The following is a 23,617-nucleotide window of genomic DNA, read 5'->3' on the forward strand; positions in this document are numbered from 1 at the left end:
AATTGTTTTAAATAAAATATTTTTTTAAAGTTTTTTTTATTAAGTATACCTAAAATGTCTCAAACTCACAACCCCAAGATTGAGCCAGCCAGGCACCCCAAAAATAAAATCCTTAAAAAAAAAAAAAAGGTTTCTAGAACTTATTTTACATTAATGTGCATCATGTTGGAAGTCCTGGATTTATTATTCATATATGTTTTTTGCTCTTTTTGTTTTTCTAATAGTTAAATGTTCTATGCTGTTCTCCCCTGCTTCTGAAACATATTTTAGATTAATTATTACACTTTCAGGGTGTTTTCTGTTATTTTCCTATTTGTGTGACAACTGACACACTTGAAGGGATTCCAAGATGCAAAAGCTTATAGGTGCTTTGTTTTTGTTTCTGTTTTTTTTTTTTAACATTTTATTTGTTTCTGAGAGAGAGAGAGAGAGCTTGAGAGAGAGAGAGCGTGCGCGTGTGAGTGTGAGCAGGAGAGAGGCAGAGAGGGAGGGCAGAATCTGAAGCAGGCTCCAGGCTCTGAGCTGTCAGCACAGAACCCATTGTGGAGCCTGAACTCACCAACCGCAAGATCATGACCTGATCTGTAGTTGGATGCTTAACCGGCTGAGCCACCCAGGCGCCCCTGTAGGTACTTTTTAATATATTTTTATTTTTTATTTATTTTTTTAAAAACATTTAATCTTAGAGAGAGAAAAAGCAGGAGTGGGGGAGGGGCAGAGAGAGAGAGTTACAGAATTGGAAGCAGAATCCAGGCTCTGAGCTGAGCACAGAGTCTGATATGGGGCTTGAACCCACAAACTGTGAGATCATGATCTGAGCCGAAGTCGGCCGCTTAACCAAGTGAGCCACCCAGGTGCCCCTTAATATATTTTTAGACTTGCATATTTTCTTTCAGGTGAATAATCATCTAGTAGTTAATTTCCAGTGAGTTTTAGTTTGCTAGTTGTATTTAGTGCTCAGATGGGCTGGGCAGAGGCCGTATGAGCTTTTATTGCACTTCACAGGCAGGCCTTAAGTATTCATTTAATATTCTCCTTTGAGATAACGGATTTTAGTAAAAGCTACCAGAAAAGGGAGGGGAAAGATCTCAGATGAGAGAAAAGAAGATAAAGGAACCAGTCTGTCCTTGAAAAAGAGGCCTTGGGACTAGGCTATCAAAAGGCACTTGTGGGGATGGTTCAGTTAGCTAAGCATCTGACTCCATTTCAGCTCAGGTCATGATCTCATGGTTCTTGGAGTTAAGCCCCGGGTCAAGCTCTATGTTGACAGCATGGAGCCGGCTTGCGATTCTCTCTCTCTGCCCCTCTTCTGCACTGGCTCTCTCTCTCTCTTAAAATAAACATTAAAAAAAGGCACTTTTATAGTTTCTCAAAGGCTATAAAATAGAATTTTTTTTTCAAGTTTATTTTGAGACACCGTGCAAGCTTGAGCCAGGGAGGGGTACAGAGATGGGGAGGGAAATAATCCCAAGCAGACTTCATGTTGTCAGCCTGGAGCCCAATGTGGGGCTCGAACTCACAAACTGTGATATCACAAAACTGTGATTTTGACTTGAGCCAAAATCAAGAGTCAGACACTGAATCGAATGAGTCACCCAGGCCCCCCTGGCATTATTTTTTAATGTTTAAATAATAAAACATTTATTATTTTTTATTTTATTTATTGTTAATGCACAACAATCTTTTATATTGTGATTTTGGATTTTAGCTGTCTTATTTAGTTCTCAAAAAGGAATCCATTGATGGGGGTTGGGGGAAGGCAGGCATGAGGTGTAATGGAAAAACAGATTCAAAACTTATTTAGAAGGTAGGGCACCTGGGTGGCTCAGTCGATTAAGGATCTGATTCTTGATCTCAGGTCATGATCTCACAGGTTGTGGGATCAAGCCCTTCAGCAGGCTCTTTGCTGACCCTGTGAAACCTAAAATTAGAGTTGGGATTCTCTCTCCCTCTCTCTCTGCCCCTCCCCATGCTCATGCTCTTTCTCTCTCTCTCTCTCAAAATAAATAAACTTTAAAAAAAAAAAAAGGACCAGCAAAGAGATAGGAGAAATAGGTTTTAGAGTCATAGGATTCAAGGAAAGGGAGAATTTCAAGGATGAAGGAAGGGCATGGTCAGAGAGAGGGCAATAGCTTTAAAAGTTGGATCTTTCTATGCTGAGAGTCTGGAGCCTGCTTCGGATTCTGTGTCTCCCTCTCTTTGCCTCTCCCTTGCTCACGCTCTGTCTCACTCTCAAAAATAAACATTAAAATTTTTTTAAGTTGGATCCATTAATGTATTTGAATGTTTCTATGTGAAAAGCCAATAAGGAGAGGAATTAGAGTTGCAAAAGACACAGATAATTGGCCCTATAGAAAGGCAATGTTGGGGGAGAGGTAGTGACTACAGGTATTTGAATTAACCTTGGATGGAAGACTTTACATTAGTAAATAGTCCTAGGACTATTTAGTAGGTTAAAAGTAAACTTGTGATTTGGTGGGTTTATGCTGTAGTCAGGCCTGGGGGAGTAGAAGTAGAGAAGACTAGTTCCAGAAGAAAGCATAGATATGTCTACCAGAGAATTATAAAGCAAAGCCGTATTGGAGAATAATGAATGAAGGGAAGAAAGCCAGTGTTGGTACTGTGAAGGAACCTTGAGTCCAAGGTGTCTAAAAACACCTTGTATTTCCAGAAACTTACTGTATTTAAAAGGACTAATTTTAAAATCAGGTTCTCCATCAATTCATATTTTAGGAACCTGGATACTATTCCCAAAGAAGAAAATCTTTAGTTTGGAACTGGTGGATTCCTTTGCATCAGATACTAAGATGAAAGAGTCACCGATAGATGGTGAATGTGCCAAAGCAGTGGCACCACAACTGGAGCAGCTAGATGAAATTAAGACAGAACCTGACAATGCTCAGGTAAGTATTCTGCTTTATTTTCTTTTTTCTAGAACAGCGTTTATGTATACATTCCAGTTATGCAGATGCTGGCTTATGGGTTTGAAATCTTTAATCTTGGAGTGCCTGGGTGGCTCAACCAGTTAAGCTTCCAGGTCTTGATTTTGGCTCCAGTTATGATCTCACTGTTTGTGAGTTTGAGCCCCACATGTTGGGATTCTCTCTCACCCTTTTTTTCTGCCCTTCCTCTACTCACTTTCACACATGTAAGTGTTCTCCCTTTCTCTCTCAAATAAACTTCAAAAAAAAAAGAAGAAGAAAAGAAAATCTTAAATCTTTTATCTTCCCTAAAGTAGTTGGTCAAATAATATAAGGTATATTGTGTCAAGTGCCATCACAACTATATGCAAGAATAAGATTTGAGAGAAGAATAGATGTTTGAAATTGGGTTTTTAGATTGATAAAAGGATTGCCTAGGATATTATGGGCCTAGCTAAGGGTAATACATTTTTCTTTTCGTTTTTCTTAACTTAAAACCATATGAGTAACTAATTCTATGTTTTTATGCTACTGACTCGGTTAAAGTAGTAGAATTAGTACATTTTAAATTCTTAGAATTCTGTATTTTCTTTGTAATTATCTTACCCAAATTAGTTTCATGTTTATTCTTAAACTTTTTTAGATATATTATATGCTAAAGAACCTATAAATGATAAACTGATTTAAGCTGTGAGTATTCTGTAGTAGGGCCAAATTTCCTTAGAATGTTTATATATGAACCAGCTGAAATTTCTAATGAAAAAAAAGTAAATTCAGTTTTAATTTATTTCTAATATTCAGTTTAGAAATAGCCTAAAGTAAGTCAGTATCAAGTAAGGATATGACTCTCATTGACTTGGTGACACAGGGGAATGTTGTCCATCTAGGAAGTATCTGCTGCTTCCTAATGTCCATAGACTGAATATTCAAACACATAAATCACGTTTAGATAACTTGTCTGCTGCTCTGAAAAATCCTCCTCTGTTAAGACTCATTTAGCCCAGTCCAACAACTTTTGTGTTGATGGTCTTTATGAAGACAATTAGCTATTAATGACTAGAGCAAGGAGGGAAAATAGATGTCATTATTGAGTGTGTCTCCTCTGTTTCTAGTAGCTCCTGAAGGGCTGTGTGAACAAAAATTATTGAAATCACATCTAGTTATGATAGCACAAAGTGTAATTTACCAGTGTTGTCAGTCAAAGGTCACCAAAAGGAGAATGTTTGCGTATGTACTGTGGTTCAGTTTAATTATACAATTCACTGAACAGACTTAAACATAATTTGTCACTTTCTATTGAATAACTGCTGGTTTTATACACAGTGAATTCATTATTTTCATCTCTTTTTTAGGAGTATTGTCAAGCCCAGCAGCCCAAAACTCAAGAGAATGAACTGAAAACAAACACTACATTTTCAGACAGTGGTAATAGAATCATTTTATTCCAACCAGTGTAATAGCCAATTTATTCTACTTTTTTAGAATATGTTTGAATAGTGCATTGTTTGTTTTGGGTTTCATGTCCAGGATAAGTAACCTCTAAAAGAAAATGAAAGAGTGCATACTTAATTTTATGTAAATACTAATTTTCTTCCTTCCTGTTTTGTATTTATAGCTCCACAGTTGACTACAGGCATTCAGCTTTCTCTGACATCATCTGGCATGAATAAAATGCTTCCTTCAGTTTCAACCACAGCTATTCAGGTTTCCTGTTCTGGTTGTAAAAAAATTCTTCAGAAGGGGCAAACTGCTTATCAGAGGAAGGGATCGACTCAGCTCTTCTGTTCCACGTTGTGCATCACTGAATACATTTCATCTGCCAATTCACCAGCTCTTCCCAAGAGAACTTGTTCTAACTGCTCAAAGTATATAATTCTAAATTATGCCCCCTTTTATTTCCTTACCTAGATCTGGATCAAAGTCTTGGTTGTAATTACCTACATTTTCATTTTTTCTGAAGAAGTATCACCTTGGTTTAGTGAAAAGCTGCTTCTGCTTTTACTTCCTTTATTAGATTCTTCAGAAATAGTTTTCTTGTTGAGAGATTTGCACAAATTAAAATGTAAGGAGTTTTATTTCTCTTCAACTTTAAGTAGTGTGACTTCTGAAACTTTTCCATTCTTTTCATTTGAAATTCTCTATAAGTGGGATTTATTATACACCCATTCTATTTTATCATTTAACTGTATAGGACTCACTAACACATTAATCATATAACAGTTAATTTGGATCTTCTAAGGTATAAAATTATATAATTTTTTCTTGTAATGAAGTTATTTGATTCTTTTGCAAGAAGTTATTTGATTCTTTCACAAAATTGAATAGTCACAGGTAAACATAACTGGAGAGATACAATCTTTTTAAGATTTCTGTGAGCTACTGTTGGGGTTTTTATTGCTAATTTTTTTTTTTTTTTTTACATATGTAAGGCAATTTAGATGCAGAGAAAGGAAATAGTAGTAATTTCATAATGAATTAGTGGAAAATGTCCAGAACTTTGAACTCTACCCTGAAACATAGATCAATGTGCTCTGCGACTTCTATCATAGTATAATTCTGGTTTGTTAATGTTCATGAAATGCTATTGCTAAATTTTAAATGTTTTTATTTCAGAACAAAGAAAACATATAGGTCACCAATTTTGCTTGTAAATACAATAAATTCCTTTCAGATATCTTATTTTGGAATCAGATTGCCATAATTTGAATCTTTCTTTCTTCATTTACGGTTATATTTTGCAACTTACAGCGGCTGTATTAGTATCATCTGGGAACTTGTTAAATAAAAACACAGAATCTCAGGTCTTTCTTACCCAGACCCACTGAATCAGAAATGCTTGTGTCCTCAGATGATACATATATAATGCTAAAGTTTGAAAAGCATTGAGAACTTCTTTCTTAATATTCCCATCTGTTTCATTCAGTGTACATAAGAATTAAGAGCTTTAAATAATAGATTTAAGAGATCAGAACAATACTGGCATGTAATAAGACCTCAGTAAGTGTTAATTATGACTATTACTATTCTAACAATCTCACAAACCCTTTTTATTGGTTGCTTCAGCTCCTTCTTTGGCTGGTGCTTTGGTGTTACCCTTTGCTGCAAGTCTTCGACCCTGAAACTCACCTTTCTCTTGTGCTTTTCCACCCTGCAATACTATGTCTTTTTTCTTTTTTGCTAAGAGCAATAAAGCACTTCTTCAGTCTGCTTTCTTTCTCTGCAGAAACATAAAACTTAAAGGGACTGTAAGATCATCCAGTCCAAACATTTTCTTTTGGTTTTGAGGAAATTGAGTCCCTGAGAAGTTAAGGTATCATGTTACTGTATTTGGCCCATTGTACATCTTAAGGAGATCTCCCAAGTAGATTGAAAGGCTGAAACAGGAAAGATGTAGTGTGTAAGTTGTTCTCTAAGACAAAGAAATCCAGTATGAGCAAAAATAAGAAGCAAGTTTTACCTTCTGTGGAATATAATTTTTTTTTGATGCAAAATACTATTGCATAGGTTGGTGGAAAGGTGGTAGTGCTTAGGCTAGGAGAGGCCCTCCATTATTCATAGTAACCTGTGCTTTTTTTGAAAAATTTTTTTCTCCGCATTTATTAGCATCTTGTATTAATATACAGTTCTCAGTATTTAGCTAATTATCAGTCCTTGTTTCTCTTGTAGTTTTTTTAAATATAGGTTTCTTTTATAGAGATTTAAAATTTGTTTTGAGTTAATGCAGTTTTTATTCTGTTTCATGGCCCAGACGAAAGTTAGCTTTGAAAATGACATTTTAAATTATGTTAGAAAGATAAGACTTCTTTTGAAGAACTGTCATTTCTGCACCTTAGTTTCCCAAGTGAAACCAACAGGAAATCCTAAAACCATCAACAGAGTTCAGAATATCCCTGTGCACTAATATAGAACTATAACAGTTATATATAGGAAAGTTGTTCAGTCCTATGCTTAGGAGTTAATTTAAGGTAATTGTCGGCACTTTTAAGAAAATACATTTTAAAATTTTGTATTTATCAGGCCTTAGGTTAGAAACCAGCAATCTAGTATATCGGTAGCAGTAAAAACCAGTAAGCGTTTTCAGACTTCCATGCTTCTGCCGATGCAGTTTCTTCTGCCTCCCTTTCCATCTGGCTAATTTCTGTCCTAAAGGTCTGCCTCAAATATCTTTACTTCTTATCTATTCCCACACCATTCCTTCCTCTCTTACTAACCCCCACCCACTCAGAGTAATTGTTCCATGGTCTGTATTTTAATAATGTTCATAATTCCCACGACATTAATCATAACATTAATATTTTAAAAAATTGATACTGCCCCGGTTAGACTGTGAACCTCTTGAGATTAGGAACCAGATCATACTCCTGTTTATATTCCCAATGCCTAAACACTAGCTGGCACTCAGAGCAACCTAGAAAAATTTTTGTCAAATGAAGTACAAGGATAGCACAACCCAGATACTGCATTAGAGCTGTATTTTAAATCAGTAAAATGACTGATTTGTGATCATGAAATGAACCTGTTATTTTTGATAGATCATAATACACTAAAGATTTGTAAATGTTGAAGTGTTAAAATAGTGTCGATTTTAGGAGTATTTCATTTGGATAATTATTCTGAGAGTTATCAGTAGCCAGATATCATGGCAGTCCTCAAACATTCTAGTTCCTGGACCCCTTTACACTCTTAAAAATTTTTGAAGAGCCAGAGAGCTTTACTTTATAGGTTATGTCTACCAATATATACTTCGAAATTAAAACAGAAATGTTTAAGCTAATAACTCATTTAAAATTAATAACTCAGTGCATGTTGACATAAATAATATTTTTTAAAATTTATTTGAGAGTGGGGGAGAGGGGCAGAGAGAGAATCTCAAGCAGGCTGCTTGCTCAGAATGGACGTGGGACGCATGGATGTGGGACTCAGTCTAGTGACTCTTGGGATCATGACCTAAGCCAAAATCAGGAGTTGGATGCCCAACTGACTGAGTCACCTAGGCACCACTACATAAATAATGTTTTTAATGAAAAATAGCCATATGTGTTTTTTAATTTGGTGAGAAGAAATTTTAAGAAACATTTAGTGAACGTGATTTTATTAGTTTTGCAAACCGTTTTAATGTCTGGCTGAGTTTTCATATCTGCCTTTATATCAGTTCATTGGAATGTGTTGTTTTGGCTTAAGTGTAAAAAAGAAAATCTGGTCCTACAAATATGTAATTAGAAAAGGCAAGAGTGTTTTAACAGCCTTTTAGGTTTTGTGGATGCACTTTGACTCTCCACCAAGTATTAGTTCTTAAAGGTTATTTGGAATGTGGAATCTTAAATCATATCAATGAATTTTTTGTACTGTTAGGTTAAAATTCATTGGTCTGTGTTAAGTTAAAATCATTGGTCTGTTTATACTTTGAATGTTTTTTTTTACCCATGAATGAATGATTTTTGTTACCTGCTGTCATAATTTGAAAATAATGGTTCACTGAGTTACGCAGATCTTCTAAATGTTGACATGTTTCTTTATGCAATATTTCAAAAATCACATTCGCTTGAAAAAAAAAAATCACCATCCCAAGAAATAATCCTCATCATCACCACCAATCTCATCAGGAAAGTTTAACTATTGGGAAGCAATCAAGTTGGAGGCGGCAAATTTTCCAAAATTCTAATTTTTTAAGCATATTTATTTATTTTAAGAATGAAAGAGGAAGACAGCATTGAGTGGGGGAGGGGCAGAGAGAATCCCAAGCAGGCTCCACACTGTCACCATAGAACCCCACATGGGGCTCAAATTCATGAAACTGTGAGGTCGTGACCTGAGCTGAGACCAAGAGTCCAATGCTTAACCTACTGAGCCACCCAGGTACCCCAAAAATTCTAATTTTCAATGAAAGCTCAAGTTTTATCATTGGCAATGAATACCGCCCGTTGTTTATCTTGAAGTTACAGTCACTCTATTCATTTTTGAGAAAATATTTGCCAGATACCCACTCCTAGATAATAGTTTGTTCTTTCAAGTAAAAATGCGTTCCATGAAAAAAGTAACTACCTCAGGTTGTAACTGTTAACATTCCCACATGAGATATTCTTTGAGACAACCGTCAAACTTAAGTGTGCAGAGGAAGTACTTTATGCCTATGTCCCATTTCATCACAGAATACTGAAAAGAGGTTGTTAAGGATGAAGTTTAATAAAGTAAATGATTTTTACACTGAATGTATGGCAGTGAGTAACAAGTACTAAGACATCTTGGTACAAGTGCCTTAATTTGTGCTAAGGCTCTGGCAAATGTTTTACCCAGCATTTTTTTTTTCCTCCCAGTTTATTAAGGTGAAATTCACATAACAAAAAGCTATTTCAGTAATGTTTAGTACACTCAAGGTGTCTAACTTCAAAATATTTCTGTCACTCCAAAGTAAAATGCTATATCCATTAAGCAGTTTGCCTTGTAGCTGGGGATTTATCTATTTTGGATATTTCATGTTAATGGAATCATAAATATATGACCCTTTGTGTCTGGCTTTTAGCATAAGGTTTTTGAGGTTTATCCATGTTATAGCATGTATATCAGTACTTCATTCTTTTTTTATAGCTGAATAACATTCCACTGTATGGCTATATCACAATTTGTTTATCCATTCATTGATTTGAACATTGGGCTACTTTCGTCTTTTAGCCTTTTTTTTTTTTTTTAAAGTAAGCTCCAGGTCCACCGTGGGAATTGAACTCACAATTCTGAGTTTAAGAGTCGTATGCTCTACTGATGGAGCCAGCCTGGCACCATCTTTTACCTATTTGAAATAGTGCTGTTAGGAACATGCATGTGTCTATCCTTTTTTGAGTGTTCCTCTTCAGTTCTTTGGGGTGCATATCTGGGAGTGGAATTGCAGTGGTCCATCATTGATTTTATACCATCAATTGAAATGTTAACACAGAGAGAAAGACAAATAACATTTTAATATGAAAATAGTTTTGATTTTGTGGACCCCCTGAAAATCTCTGGAGGATCCCTGGAATTTTATAGACTGTACTTTGTATCTTTTGTAGATTCCAAATTTGGTCATGTATGAATATGATTTCTCATGATTGTGTTATGACTAGCACTAACTTATACAGACTAGGTTGTCCTCAAAACTGCATTCTCAGATGTGCTTTATAGTCCCTACTTTAGGGGTGCCTGGATGGCTCAGTCAGTTAAGCATCTGACTTTGGCTCAGGTCATGATCTCACAGTTCATGAGTTCAAGCCCCACGTCAGGCTCTGTGCTGACAGCTCAGCCTAGACCCTGCTTCGGTTTCTAGATCTCCCTCTCTCTGCCCCTCTGTAGTTCATAATCTCTCTCTCTTTCAAAAATAAATAAACATTACCAAAAAATTTATAGACCCTATTTTATAGATGAAGGAATTAACGTTTGAGAATATAAATGACTTATCCATCACTGCTGAATGTAAGTCCTAGAACTAAATACCAAATTTAGGTTTTCTTATTTTAAGGCTATTACTGCTGCTGCACACTCCTCAGGTAGATGAAATGGGAGAGGGTTACTTGAGAGTGTGCTTTAACTTATAAAAGTGTTTAATAGTGCCCTTGTTTTTATTTTTAGAGACATTTTAAATCTAAAGGATGTGATAAGTGTCCAGCTGGAAGATAATACCTCTAGCAAAAATTTTTGCAGCCAGTCTTGTCTTTCATCATATGAAGAAAAGAGAAAAGCATTTGTTACCATATGTACTAATAACAGTTTAACCAAGTGCAGCATGTGTCAGAAGACTACTGTTGTAAGTTGCAATTTTTTTTTAAATCTTTAGGGATTCTGATTATTTTGCTTAAATATTGGCATTTCAGTAAATTTTTTAAAATTCTAGATTCAGTATAGACTAAAATACCAGAATGTGAAACACCATCTTTGTTGTAATGCCTATTCTTCAGTTTCACTTGAACAGCCTCCTTGTTATCTGTTGTGAGAACTGTAGGGCTTATAGTCACACTGTCTAGTCTGTTCTGTATGCTTCCAATGAAAGGCCAGTCCCATTACTTTACTAGTTCAAAGGGTATGACAGCATATAAGCAGGTAAGAATAAAGATCTGTTGCATAAAGTAAGGACCACTCCATTTGAATTTGCATGGGACTAGATGAAAAATCAAGATTGAGTTCTTTCCATTAGTTTGCTTGTGAGTGGTTCCACTTTAGGAAAATGTGGGGATTAGATTTTAGTACTACTGTGAATAGTTTCATTTAGTAAGACAATGAAGGAGAAGAAATGAAAGACTTCTGACAGCTCCTCTTAAATAGCAATTCATGATAAATGCTATATGGAGATTTTCCTAAAAAAATCTCAGGATGATCATCTTGCCTTAAAGAAAAGCCAAGCAGATAGAAGCTTGTTTATAAACTGAGATTATAGATAGCAGAAGTAACAATAGCCTACTGGTCATTAAGACTCAACCACAAAGGTGTTTTTAATTTTGTGTTTTCTTACACCCTAAGCAAGGTTAAAATGCATCAAGAATGTCACAGGCTTTTCTGAATTTGTGAGAAACAATCCTCTATTTCTGATAGGAGAGCCTTGGGTGATTGGTTCTGAGAGCAAAGAAGCTGGTTCTACTTTGGTGGACTAAATGAGATTAACACAGTTAGTGGTCTGAGCCCCTTTGATGAGGTGGGACTGTTGTCTTGCTTGTTCAGATGATGTTTTGAGACCCAACTCAAATTCTCCATAAATTCTTCCTTAAAACCAAGCAATTGAAGATGGGATGCTCAACAAGTCTGAACAATTCAAATAGGTCATTTGTGAGCCACCTCTTTTCTATGGCAGAATGTCCATACCATGAGAGTATCTTGCCTTTGGACCGGAAATGGGAGAATGGAAGGCATAGGAGCCATTCCATCTTTTCCTTCTTTATCACTCACACTTAAATAGGCTTTGTCCTGTTTTTAGGAGCCTGTTTTGAGTACCTAGTTTACTCAGCCTATGTGATGGGGCAGGGCTGATTTGGGTAAAAGAATTTAAAAAGCACCATTTAACACTACACCATACAAATAAGATAGTATTGTAATAGAGATAATGGAGAAAACCCATATCGTTAGTTAACTGTAATCAAGAATTAGAGAAGCAAAAATAATATAAAAACGGAGGGGGGGACAAAACATAAGAGACTCTTAGATACAGAGAACAAACTGAAGGCTGCTGGAGGGATTGTGGGTGGGGGGATGAGGTAAATGGGTAAGGGGCATTAAGAAAGACACTTGTTGGGATGAGCACTGGGTGTTATAGGGAATGGATCACTGGAATCTACTCCTGAAATCATTATTGCACTATATGCTAACTAACTTGGATGTAAATTTTAAAAATTAAAAAAAAAAAATTAGGAAACAAATCTATGAATCTAAAAATGGGGTGACTTTTTTTTAAGTGGGTTGTTTGATATAGTTATACGTTGACCACATTGTTTCCCCCATATCTTCTTAATAGAGTAAATTAATAATTAGTTTTCCCATATGAACAATCAATTAACTACAGATGATATATAGTACTATTATTATTTAATGGTAAATATTGGCAAGTTGTTAGGGGTGTCTAAATATAAAAAGTCGTACTAATAAAGGGTAAAAATTTTCAAAGTTAGACTGTTTTTTGTTTCATTATTCCTTTGCCAATATCCTATTCTTTCACAGAAGAAAACCTATATATTTTCAATTGTCTTTGCACTTTATGTCCCCCAAAGCAGTTCTTTTTCACCATTGCCATAGTCTGGGAATGAGGATTCCCCTTTCAGTAAAAACAATAGATGGTGAACCTCACAATTTATATCCTTTACCTTTGTACACTTAGTGTTTACTGAATGCACTGTATTCTATATATCTTACTGCTTATGTGCTGCCTTCTTACAATATGCTTGCAATTTTTACCATGAAGTTAGCCTAGAAAAACTAATTCCCACAGCATGTTACAACTTGTCTTAAGCACCCTTTTCTGGCTCCTCCTTAGCACCAAAAAAAGGCTTCCCTGAGTTTATATCTAAAGTGGAATTGAGGTAAGAGATATAATTTTAAGACTTATTTATTTATCCAGTTGGCTTTAATTGCCTGGATTGATAAACATCTTCTGTGACCTCCTTCATTGCTTGCATATGTATTTCTGCTGTGACTAATATATATCTGAGACATAACACAGTTATCTATTGGATTGATCTATTTCCCTCATTATAGTCATTGTAATCTGCAGTGCCTTTTTTTTTTTTTAATATTTTTATTTATTTTTGAGAGAGAGATAGAGACAGCATGAGCAGGGGAGGGTCAGAGAGAGAGGGAGACACAGAATCCGAAGCAGGCTCCAGGCTCTGAGCTAGTTGTTAGCATAGAGCCCGATGTGGGGCTCGAACCCACAAACCGTGAGATCATGACCTGAGCTGAAGTTGGACGCTTAACCGACTGAGCCACCCAGGCACCCCTGCAGTGCCTTTTTTTCCTGGCTTTTAGGAAAGTGTAAACTGTGGCTTCGTCATCATTATTTATTATATTTCAGCTAAGAACAGTAATGGTGGGTATGTTTTGCTTGTTAACAATATATATCATATACTGGGAATATGAATATTACTTTAATCTCTAAACAGAAACCAACCAAAACACTTACATCTGTTCTTTGCAAATCATTGAAGCCCTCAGATGAAATGATTGAGACCACCAATGACTTGGGGAAGACAGACTTTTTCTGTTCAATTAACTGTTTCTCTGCTTACAATAAAGCTAAGATGGAATCTTCCACAGGTAATGTTTATTTAGCAGTTATCAGAGGTTTAGAAACTATTGAAGAATATTACTGCTTTCCTTTAATTTATAACCTTGATTCATCTCAAAATTAAACTGACTTAAAAATCTAAACGGTGCAAAACTTGTTGCAAAAAAAGTTCTCCAGTAGTTTTATATAAAAGGAAGGCTACTTCATCACTATAGACTTAATATTTATTTATGTGGATCATTGTATTAGAGTGCAGAATTTTGTACTCATCCCTGCTTTGTAGAAACAAGGCTAGTAGTTATATTTTTTACAGGAAGTAGAGCTCATTGGAAATAGTATGAAGTTCACAAGTAGAAAACCACAACCCAGAGCCAACTTTGTATTCTGTCAAAGAGCCTCCTATAGAACAACTGGTGCTATTTATGTAGATGATAAAGTGAATGATGCCCCTGGGGCTTGTACATCATGTAAAGGGGCTTATTTTAGAAATCTCTGAAGTATAAGCTTAGACGCTAGTCTAGCTCCATTCATGTTGAGGGGTAAGAATCTTGGAAGTGTTAGAAATGATATCCATTAGGAGATTCTGTAGGAATCTCTTTTCTGTTCTTCATGGGTAATTTCATGTAAAGATTTGCTTGAAATTTCGAGCAAATGATATAAAGAACTGTGAAATTGTATGTAACGGTAAAATATATAAAATAATAGAAAATATAAATTACCAGTTTAAGATTATTGTTATCCTAAAGAACCTACCTATTTCTTAGCCTTACTCCATATATAGCAATACCTAAACCTATTAGATATTTCCATTATTTGTTGAAATACTTGTTATTAAACACTGCTTTCTGGTTGATTGATTCTGCCTGGTTTTTGAGAAATCTTTTTCTTTTTATCAGTAAATGTTTCCACAGTACATGATGCTTCAACTGGGCTCTTTTCTCCAAAGAAAGATACAACTCCAATTATAAGCAATATAGTGTCATTGGCAGATACTCATGTTTCCCTACCCATCATGAACTCTGATGTCATACAAGGTAAAATTGATATAAAGATATTTGACGTATACACTGTTTTCCCATCCTTGATGAATCTGTCTATTCTATGTTTGTTGTTGTGGTTTTTAATTTTTTTAATGTTTGTTTTTGAGAGAGAGAGAGAGAGAGAGAGCGCGTGCAAGACAGAGCATGAGCGGGGGAGGGACCAGAGAAAGATGGAGACACAGAACCTGAAGCAGGCTCCAGGCTCTGAGCCTGAAGCAGAGCCCAACGCAGGGCTCAAACCCACGAGCTGTGAGATCAGTACCTAAGCTGAAGTCAGATGCTTAACCGACTGAGATGCCCCTATTCTAAGTTTGTTTTTGTTGTCTGATATGAAATAAACAATTGGGGTTTATGATGCTATTTTATAGATTATAGTATAAGATCTTGAATTGATGATACTCTATTTTATTTCAGCAGATACAGTTTCTTCAGTAACAGCAAATGTCATTATAGATGTAAGTTTTGTTCTTTTTTTGATTCTGTCTTTTCTTAAGTATATTTGTGTGTGTGTGTGTATATATATATATATGAGCATATTCATTCCTGTTTTCATCTTAGAGCTAAAAAGGTTGAGCAATAAACATCTTTTAATATTCAGTTTCCTAAATCTCAGGTCTGACTTGAAATTATTAATAAGAACATTTAAACATAAGTATTATTAGTCATAGTTTTTCCTCTGGGTTCTTTAGTACTTTTTTCAATATTCTAGTCACATGAGCAATAAAAATTATTTTAATTACAATTACATACCAAAAGATTCTTTGAACTTTTTTTTTAAGTTTATTTAATTTGAGGGAGAGAGAGAGTGCGTGTGAGCAGGGGAGCGGCAGAATGAGAGGGAGACAGAATCCCAAGCAGGCTCCACGGTGACAGAGCAGAGCTCAAAAGGGGTCTCCATCTCACAAAAGGTGAGATCATGACCCAAGCCAAAATCAAGAGTCAGACACTTAATTAACTGACTGAGCCACCCAGATGCCCCAAGATTCTTTGAACATATTATTAATGCTGAATCTAGATTGCAACTTTACATTATAAATAATTGTTAATGTTTCCCCCAGTGGAGCTCATATTGCAACATAGCTATTTTATTGTTATTAAAATAGATATGTTTAATATTTTAATCATTTGATTACTGCTTAAACAATTGTTTTTGTTTTTATCTCCCAAACATTTCTAAGAGTTTACCCAGTGAATCAAGTACTAGTGTTGCTAATAGTGAACAGCCAAGCCTTTCACCGTCTTCATCAATATCCCATCAGAATACGGTTGGCCCCAGTGTAGAAGTACAAAAAGATCAAGTGTCAAACGAAGATGCTACATACAACATGAAATCTGTGAAAATAAGTGATGGACTACGTCATCCAAAATTTACAACCAAAGTACTAAAAGTTAAAGATAAATCACGAAATATTAAAAAATCCTGGTGTTCAAATTTCCAGCATTTGAAAAACAGTATTAAAAAAGATGTGACATTCTGTTATTCATGCCAGTTGTTCTGCCAAAAATATTTTAGTTGTGGAGAAGAATCATTAGCAGCCCAAGGAATTTCTAATTGGAAAAAGACTCTGGAAAAATTCAGAAAGCATGAAAAAAGTGAAATGCATTTGAAGTCATTGCAGTTTTGGAGGGAATACCAGTTTTGTGATGAAGCTGTCAATGAAAATGTATCTATTCATTCAAAACAGATTGAAGGAAATAAAAAGTACCTACAGCTTATAATTGAAAATATTTTATTTCTTGGAAAGCAGAGTTTATCATTAGGGGAAAATGACCAGTCAGTTTCAACTGTGAATAAAGGCAATTTTTTAGAATTGTTAGAAATCAGAGCAAAAGATAAAGGAGAGGAAATATTCCGACTTCTGAATTCACAAGTTGACTTCTATAATAGTACACAGATTCAAAATGATATTATTGAAATAATAAAGACCGAAATGCTGCAAGATATTGTGAATGAAATCAATGTCTCGCCAGCTTTTTCGATCATATGTGATGAGACAGCTGGTAGTGCCACTGCAGAACAGCTTTCGATTTGTGTAAGATACCCACAAAAAATGTCAAAGGCTATCTTAATAAAAGAAAGATTCTTGGGTTTCATAGATGTTGAAGAGATGACTGGGACTAACTTACATAGAACCATCATAACTTACCTTCAGCAAATTGGAGTTGATTTGAGTAAAATATGTGGCCAGGCCTATGATAGTACCATAAATTTGAGGGGGAAATTTAATAAAATTGCAGCAGAATTCAAAAAAGAAGAGCCAAGAGCTTTGTATGTACATTGTTATGCACATTTTTTGGATTTAGCAGTAATTAGGTTTTGTAAAGAAGTGAAAGAACTCCGAATTACTCTAAATACTCTCAGCTCTTTATTCAACACTATTCATATGTCTGGGGAAATGTCTGCAAATTTTGAAAACATTTGTAAGCTAAGTCAAAACAAAACATGCAAGAAACATACATCACAATCGTGTTGGACAGTCCATGATCAGATGTTACTATCAGTGATAGAGGGTCTTCCAGAGATTATTGAAACACTGGAATTTGTATCAAGCCATTCTTCAAACACAAGTTTGGCTGATGAATTGAGTGATTTGTTAACATTGATTTCCAAATTTGAATTTATCTTTTGTTTGAAATTTCTTTATCGAGTGTTAAGTGTTACAGGAATTCTTTCCAAAGAGCTTCAGAGTGAAACTATAGATATTTTTTCATTGTCTTCAAAAATAGAAGCAATTTTGGAATGTTTATCATCTGAAAGAAATGATGTCTATTTCAAAACTATCTGGGATGGAGCAGAGGAAATATGTCAAAAAATAACCAGTAAAAGTTTTGAAGTAGAAAGACCTTCTTTTCAGAAAAGAAGAAAAATTCAGAAAACAATAGATCTTGTCAATTCAGATAGTATGTTTTTTCCTACCTCAACAGAAGAACAATATAAAATTAATATTTATTACCAAGGATTGGACACTATATTAAATAATTTAAAATTATGTTTTTCAGAGTTTGATTATTGCAAAATGAAGCAAATTTCAGAACTATTATTTAAATGGAGTGAACCATTAAATGAAGCAACAGCCAAACATGTCCAAGAATTTTATAAACTTGATGCAGACATCATCCCAGAACTTAGATTTTATCGGCAATATGCAAAGCTTAACTTTGTCATAGATTATGATTGTATCAACTTCATTAATCTTGGCTATTTGTTTATCCAGCATGGTCTTCACAATAATATTCCTTGCATATCAAAGTTATTATATATTGCTTTGTCTTGGCCAGTAACTTCAAGTGCTGAAAACTCATTTTCCACACTGCCTCGTCTTAAAACATATTTATGTCATACCATGGGACAAGAGAAGCTTAGTGGCCTAGCCCTAATGGCTGTTGAGCAAGAATTGGTAAATAAGCTGATGGAACCTGAAAGACTCAATGGACTTGTGGAAAAGTTTATCCATCAGATGAAAGAAATGTAACAGTTGCTAATTTGAATTTACCTAAAAGAATTTTGTATTTCTGCTGGAATGTTTGCTTTTATTTCAAAATTTTATCTCCTAAGAAAAATTTTTTCATCAGAACATGTAACAGTCACTTGATTCAAAGTTCAAAAATCGGAATGATGTACAGTGAAAAGTCTCCTTCCTGTTTTTAGTACCCAGTTCTCCCTATAGTGTCTGTCAGATAATCCTTCTGGAGATCTTTTTCATAGATCATACTCTGTAGTGCACACTGTTCTTCACCTTGTCTTTTCCACTTAACATATTTTTGAGATTGTCCTATATCAATACATAAAGGTTTCTTGATTTTTTTTCATAGCTGCATGAATTTTTGTTGTATGAACGTACCATAATATATTTTAGCAGTCCCTAATGACAGACATTTTAATTCTTCACAATATTTTGCCATTATAAAGCTGCATTTAATAACCTTTTATATGGGTCTATTGCATATAAGTGAATTACTCTAAGATAAAATTTTAAATTGGAGTTACTAGGTCAGAAGATTATGCATTTTTATACTTGATAGATAACTGGCAAATTGCTTTCTTTAATAATTATGCCACCTTATAATTGCACCAACCATGTGTGAGATTGCCAGTTTCCTTCTATCTGTATCAACTGTTCTCAGACGTTTTGGTTCTTGCCAGTCTGTTACAAATCCCAATGGAATTTTGTATTTTCACTTAAGAAGATTTGGTATCTACTTGAGCCATTTATATTTCCTTTTCCTGTGAAATGGCCTGTTTAAATATGGCTGTAGTTTTGGTTGACACAAATAGCTAGATGATACAGTATGAATTCTTAATCTACTTTATGAAAATATTACTATTTTTTAAATAATCCAAAAAGAAATTCTTTTCTCTCATTATACTTTATAAAGCTTCAGGGGATAAAGGAAAATGTGTCCCTCAAAGATTGGTAAGAATTTAGTGGTAGATGTATCTGGGCCTAGAATTTTGTTTATTTGTTTTAGGAATATTTCTCTGCCACTTTTCCCTTGCTCACTCTTTTTCTTCAGTTCTTTAATTTTTCTAGAAAAAGCATCCATTTTATTTAGGCTTTTTTAAAAAAGGAATTTACTCAGGGGTATAGAATGTATTCTAATTTTTTCTATATACTGTACTTACTTTCCTTATTGATCTTCTATATACTTGCTTTCTCAGTTAGGCCAAAGTGATTTATTTACTTGTTTTTCATACACATTCGATTTATTTGTCAATCCTGCCTTTTAAAAATACACTGTTGGGTTTTTTTATTATGGTTGATTTTAACATAAAAATACAAAGAGTATAACAAGTAACATTTAATCCTGTTAGATCCTAACATTTTACCATGCTCCAGATTTTTTTTTTAAGTTTATTTATTTTGAGAGAGAGAGAGAGAGAGTGGGGCGGGGCAGAGGGAGAGAGAATCCCAACCAGGCTTCTCACAGCCTAGAGCCTGATGGGAGGCTCTATCTTACGAACCATGAGATCATGAACTGAGACAAAATCAAGAGTCAGATGCTCAACTAACTGAGCCACCCAGGCACCCCTATGTTCCACATTTTTATTTCAGAAATAAAATATTACAGATCAAGTTGAAGCTCCCTTGCAAATCATTTCCTGATGGCATTCCTCTTCTGTTTTCCCCAGAGGCAACAGTATCTGTTGTGCTTCTTTACATGTATGTTGGATTTTTCACTTAAAAGATAGCCTTGTTTCATACTTATAAACAATATAAAACTCTGTGTAAAGTTGTGCTGTATATACTTTCAGCAATTTGCTTTTTTCACTAAATGTTGTTTTTGAAATTTATACATGAATTTCTAGTTCATTTACTTAAACTGCTGAATAATACCCCATTATATGAAATACATGTTCATCCTTTCTCTATTTAAGTGGACATTTTAACTTTCTGATTTTGCACTTTTATAGTACTCCAATGAACATTTTTTATATGTGGTATGTGCACATTCAACAAACATTCTTTGAGCAAGTACTACATACTTGACATTGTTCTAGCTGGTAGAAATCCAATGAGAGAATAAAATAAGGCCCTAACTCCAATGAAACTTAGCTTTCTTATGTGGAAATCCAAGAAAGATACTAGGAGAGGTTGCTCACCAGTTCTTACATAGACAGATGATAATACAGAAGAAAGTACTTAGTGCTATGAAATTTTCTCTGAAGTCACCTTTGTCTACCATGTGCTTTTCTCGTTTTCATTATATTCTAGCTATTTACAGTTGTAGTTTCTATATTGTCATGAAACCAGGAATTTCAAGAGGTTAGGCTTCTTTTTTAATATTCAAATGTTTTGCTTTTTACTTTTTTTTATAGTCTGTAAAGTCAGTAATCTAAAACCTAGACCTAAAAAAGAAAAATACAGTAACTTAAGCAGCTATCTTAGTTGAATACCCGCTATGTCATCTAGTGCTTTGCTCAGTGCTTTACATATGTTATTTCATTTAGATCTCTCAACAACCTGTTATTTTACTGAGGAAACAAAAGAGAGGAGGTTATGCTCACACATTAGTAAATGTGAGTCCAAGATTTGTAACCAGGCAGTGTGACTCCACAGCCCATGCTGTACTACCTTTGACACAGACTGTTATCAGAAATATTCCTAAATAAAAGATTACCAGAAATGCATTAAAAAAAAGATCATAGAAATAGCAGTATAGTTTTTTAATCTCCCCAAATCAATAGAAGCAGAAATCCAAGCGCAGTGTCTACAACAAATCTTAGTGACAAGGTGTCCCCGTAGTCCCAAAATAAGATTAGGTAGTGATAAACTCTAATCCATAAGACTTGAATGGGGATTGCCTGGGTGGCACATTCAGTTAAGCTTCCAACTCTTTTTTTTTTTAATGTTTTTATTTTTGAGAGAGAGAGATAGCACAAGTTGGGGGAGGGGCAGAGAAAGAGGGAGACACAAAACCTGAAGCAGACTCCAGTCTCTAAGCTGTCAGCACAGAGCCCAATGCTGGGCTTGAACTCACGACTGAGATCATGACCTGAGCCAAAGTCAGACGTTGACCAACTGACCCACCCAGGTGTCCCAGGTGGCTGACTCTTGATCTCAGCTCAGGGTCATGGGATCAAACCCTGTGTTGTGCACCATGCTGGGCGTGAAGCCTACTTTAAAAAAAAAAAAAAAAAAAACAAACAAAAAAAAAAAAAAAANGAGGAAAAGCGGCAGGACATCTGATGACCTTGAGAATTAAGAGATTCCCCCCACATCAGGTTTCCACTGGAAAGCAAGTCCGTCTAATTTGGGAACAGCCCAAACAAGGTTCCTACAGATGTCAATTAGCTGGTAAATTCGAGGAAACTGCTAAGTTCTGAAGATGTTGGAGTAGTCTAGGTCCTCTTCAAACTGACAAGTTTAAGCCTCCTTCTCAAACATCTCACTTAAGGAAAAACTGCTGCTGTAGACACCAAATTGATCAGGACAGAGAGAGTGAGGGCAAAGGAAAGATAATGTACCAATTGAGATGAAGGAGAGAAGCAGAAGCAGATCTCAATACTAGGTCATTTTGTGAAAATAGCAGGATTTCAGGAGCTGTGAGGTCAGAAAAGTTATTTTGTCCTTTCGACCTCCTAAAAGTACAGGAAAAAGCATTTCACATAGAAGTGAACAACAGAATTGTAGAATTTAATAAAAAATAGAGAATAGTTGATCCTTACAAAACATAAGAATTAAGGGCTTTTTTGTGTGAGTTTTTTGAGTTTTATTTTTATTGATTTTGAGAGAGCATAAATGGATGAGCGGGGCAGAAGCAGAGAGAGGGAGAAAGAATCCCAACCAGGCTCTGTGCTGCCAGCACAGAACCCAGTGTGGGCTCAATCTCAGCAACTGCAATTTGAGCTGAAGTCAGACACTTAACTAAGCCACCCACGTGCCCCCAGAATTAAGTGTTTTAAGCCAAGGTACAACAATTAAAGAAAATTATGAAAGCTGTAACCATTAGAAGAGCTCAGATAAGTGAATAAAAGATTTGAAAAAATCAGTAATTCAAGAAAGCGTTACAAATTAAAAGGAAAAGAAGTACTTCAAAAGTGAAAACTAAACTAAAAGGAAGTCCAAAGTGAGTAAGACACAATAATCCCTAAGAAAAAGAGGATGGAGGGCCTCCTGGGTGGTTCAGACACAAGCATCTGACTCAGTTTCAGCTTAGGGCATGATCTCACGAACTGTGAGTTCGAGTTTCACATTGAGCTCCATGCTGACAGTGGAGCCTGCTTAGGATTCTCTCCCTTGCTTTCTCTGTCTCTCTCAAAATTAAATAAATAAAGAGGATGGAAGGGAAGAAAATGTTTTCAATCAAGACGAGACTTTTAGGGGCACCTGGGTGGTTCAGTAGATTGAGCATCCCAACTTCAGCTCAGGTCATGATCTCATGATTCATGAGCTTAAGCCCCACATTGGGCTCTGTGTTGTTAGCACAGAGCCTGCTTCAGATCCTCCATCCTCTTTCTCTGCCACTCCCTCATTCACGTTCTTTCTCCCTCTCTCAAAAATAAACATTTAAAAAATAAACAGAAGACAAGAGACTTTGAAAGGATTCAAGAGAAAGCTATCAAATATAGAAGATTTGATGTCCATATAAAAGGAATCTTCAAAGAAGAAATCTTTTTATTTTTTAAATGTTTATTTTTGAGAGACAGAGCCGGAGCAGAGGAGGGGTAGAGAGAGAGGGAGACACAGAATCTGAAACAGGCTCCAGTCGGCACAGAGCCCAACGTGGGGCTTGAACCCACGAACCGTGAGATCATGACCTGAGCCAAAATCAGGAGTCAGGACACCTAACCAGCTGAGCCATCCAGGTGCCTCAAAGAAGAAATCTTAAGGACTATCCAGTAATTCAAAGCAATAGAAAAGAACAAATACTAAAAATCATATGCCAGTTAGTAAGATTTTATCTCAGCTCCACACCCAGCATTCTGCCTTTGTGATGGTAAAGCTGGAAGTCGAAACCACCCAGCAATTCTGCTCTTCTAGGTAGGTCTTGGTTAGCCTCTGCCAGTAGCGGGCATTAGAGGAAGGCTGCGAGTCTGACTGAGAAAGGATTTGTTCCTTCCCGTCTGTTTCTTGGGCTTTATGTCTGCTTGTGGTTGTGAGCATCATTCCAGCAACGCTACTTCATTCTGGAAATGGCACCTCCTTCCCTGGCAGGAACTGAATTCGGTTGCAGTCTTCACAACACTTGCAGAACCACTTTCATCGTGCCCCTTCTGTAAGACACCAGCATCCCTCCTCAGAGGTCTAATTCTCAACTCCATGAGGTCCCTCTAAATTGTAATTTCTATCTCCTTTATTTGTTCTCTCATCTCTGAGAATTTAAGCTGCTACTTCTATGACATCTTGGTTTGTCTATTTTCTCAGTAATCTAGTTAACTCCATATGTAGTTAATTCCTCTGCTCAAATAACTAAAATGGCTT

At 35.6% G+C, this 23,617-nt stretch overlaps 1 protein-coding gene across 6 annotated transcripts in view; it reads left to right on the top strand.

The window, feature by feature from the left end:
- Positions 1-19,986, top strand: part of ZMYM1 (zinc finger MYM-type containing 1) — a 25,610-nt gene extending 5,624 nt beyond the window's left edge. For 3 of the 6 annotated variants that reach the window (XM_077753084.1, XM_077753085.1, XM_077753083.1), the window contains exons 2-9: positions 2,734-2,903; positions 4,274-4,346; positions 4,537-4,786; positions 10,518-10,692; positions 13,529-13,682; positions 14,550-14,687; positions 15,108-15,148; positions 15,872-19,986. In XM_077753084.1, the coding sequence (XP_077609210.1) occupies positions 2,808-2,903; positions 4,274-4,346; positions 4,537-4,786; positions 10,518-10,692; positions 13,529-13,682; positions 14,550-14,687; positions 15,108-15,148; positions 15,872-18,166 (3,222 nt within the window). In that variant the 5' untranslated portion in view covers positions 2,734-2,807 and the 3' untranslated portion in view covers positions 18,167-19,986. Of the gene's footprint in view, positions 1-2,733; positions 2,904-4,273; positions 4,347-4,536; positions 4,787-4,905; positions 4,984-10,517; positions 10,693-13,528; positions 13,683-14,549; positions 14,688-15,107; positions 15,149-15,871 lie in introns of those variants that run through there. The other 3 variants (XM_077753087.1, XM_077753088.1, XM_077753089.1) reach the window with 3 other exon arrangements.
- The last annotated feature ends 3,631 nt before the right edge of the window (positions 19,987-23,617 follow it).

This window comes from Crocuta crocuta, unplaced genomic scaffold (assembly GCF_008692635.1).
Source record: "Crocuta crocuta isolate KB4526 unplaced genomic scaffold, BGI_CrCroc_1.0 scaffold303, whole genome shotgun sequence".
NCBI classification, from domain to species: Eukaryota; Metazoa; Chordata; class Mammalia; order Carnivora; family Hyaenidae; genus Crocuta; species Crocuta crocuta.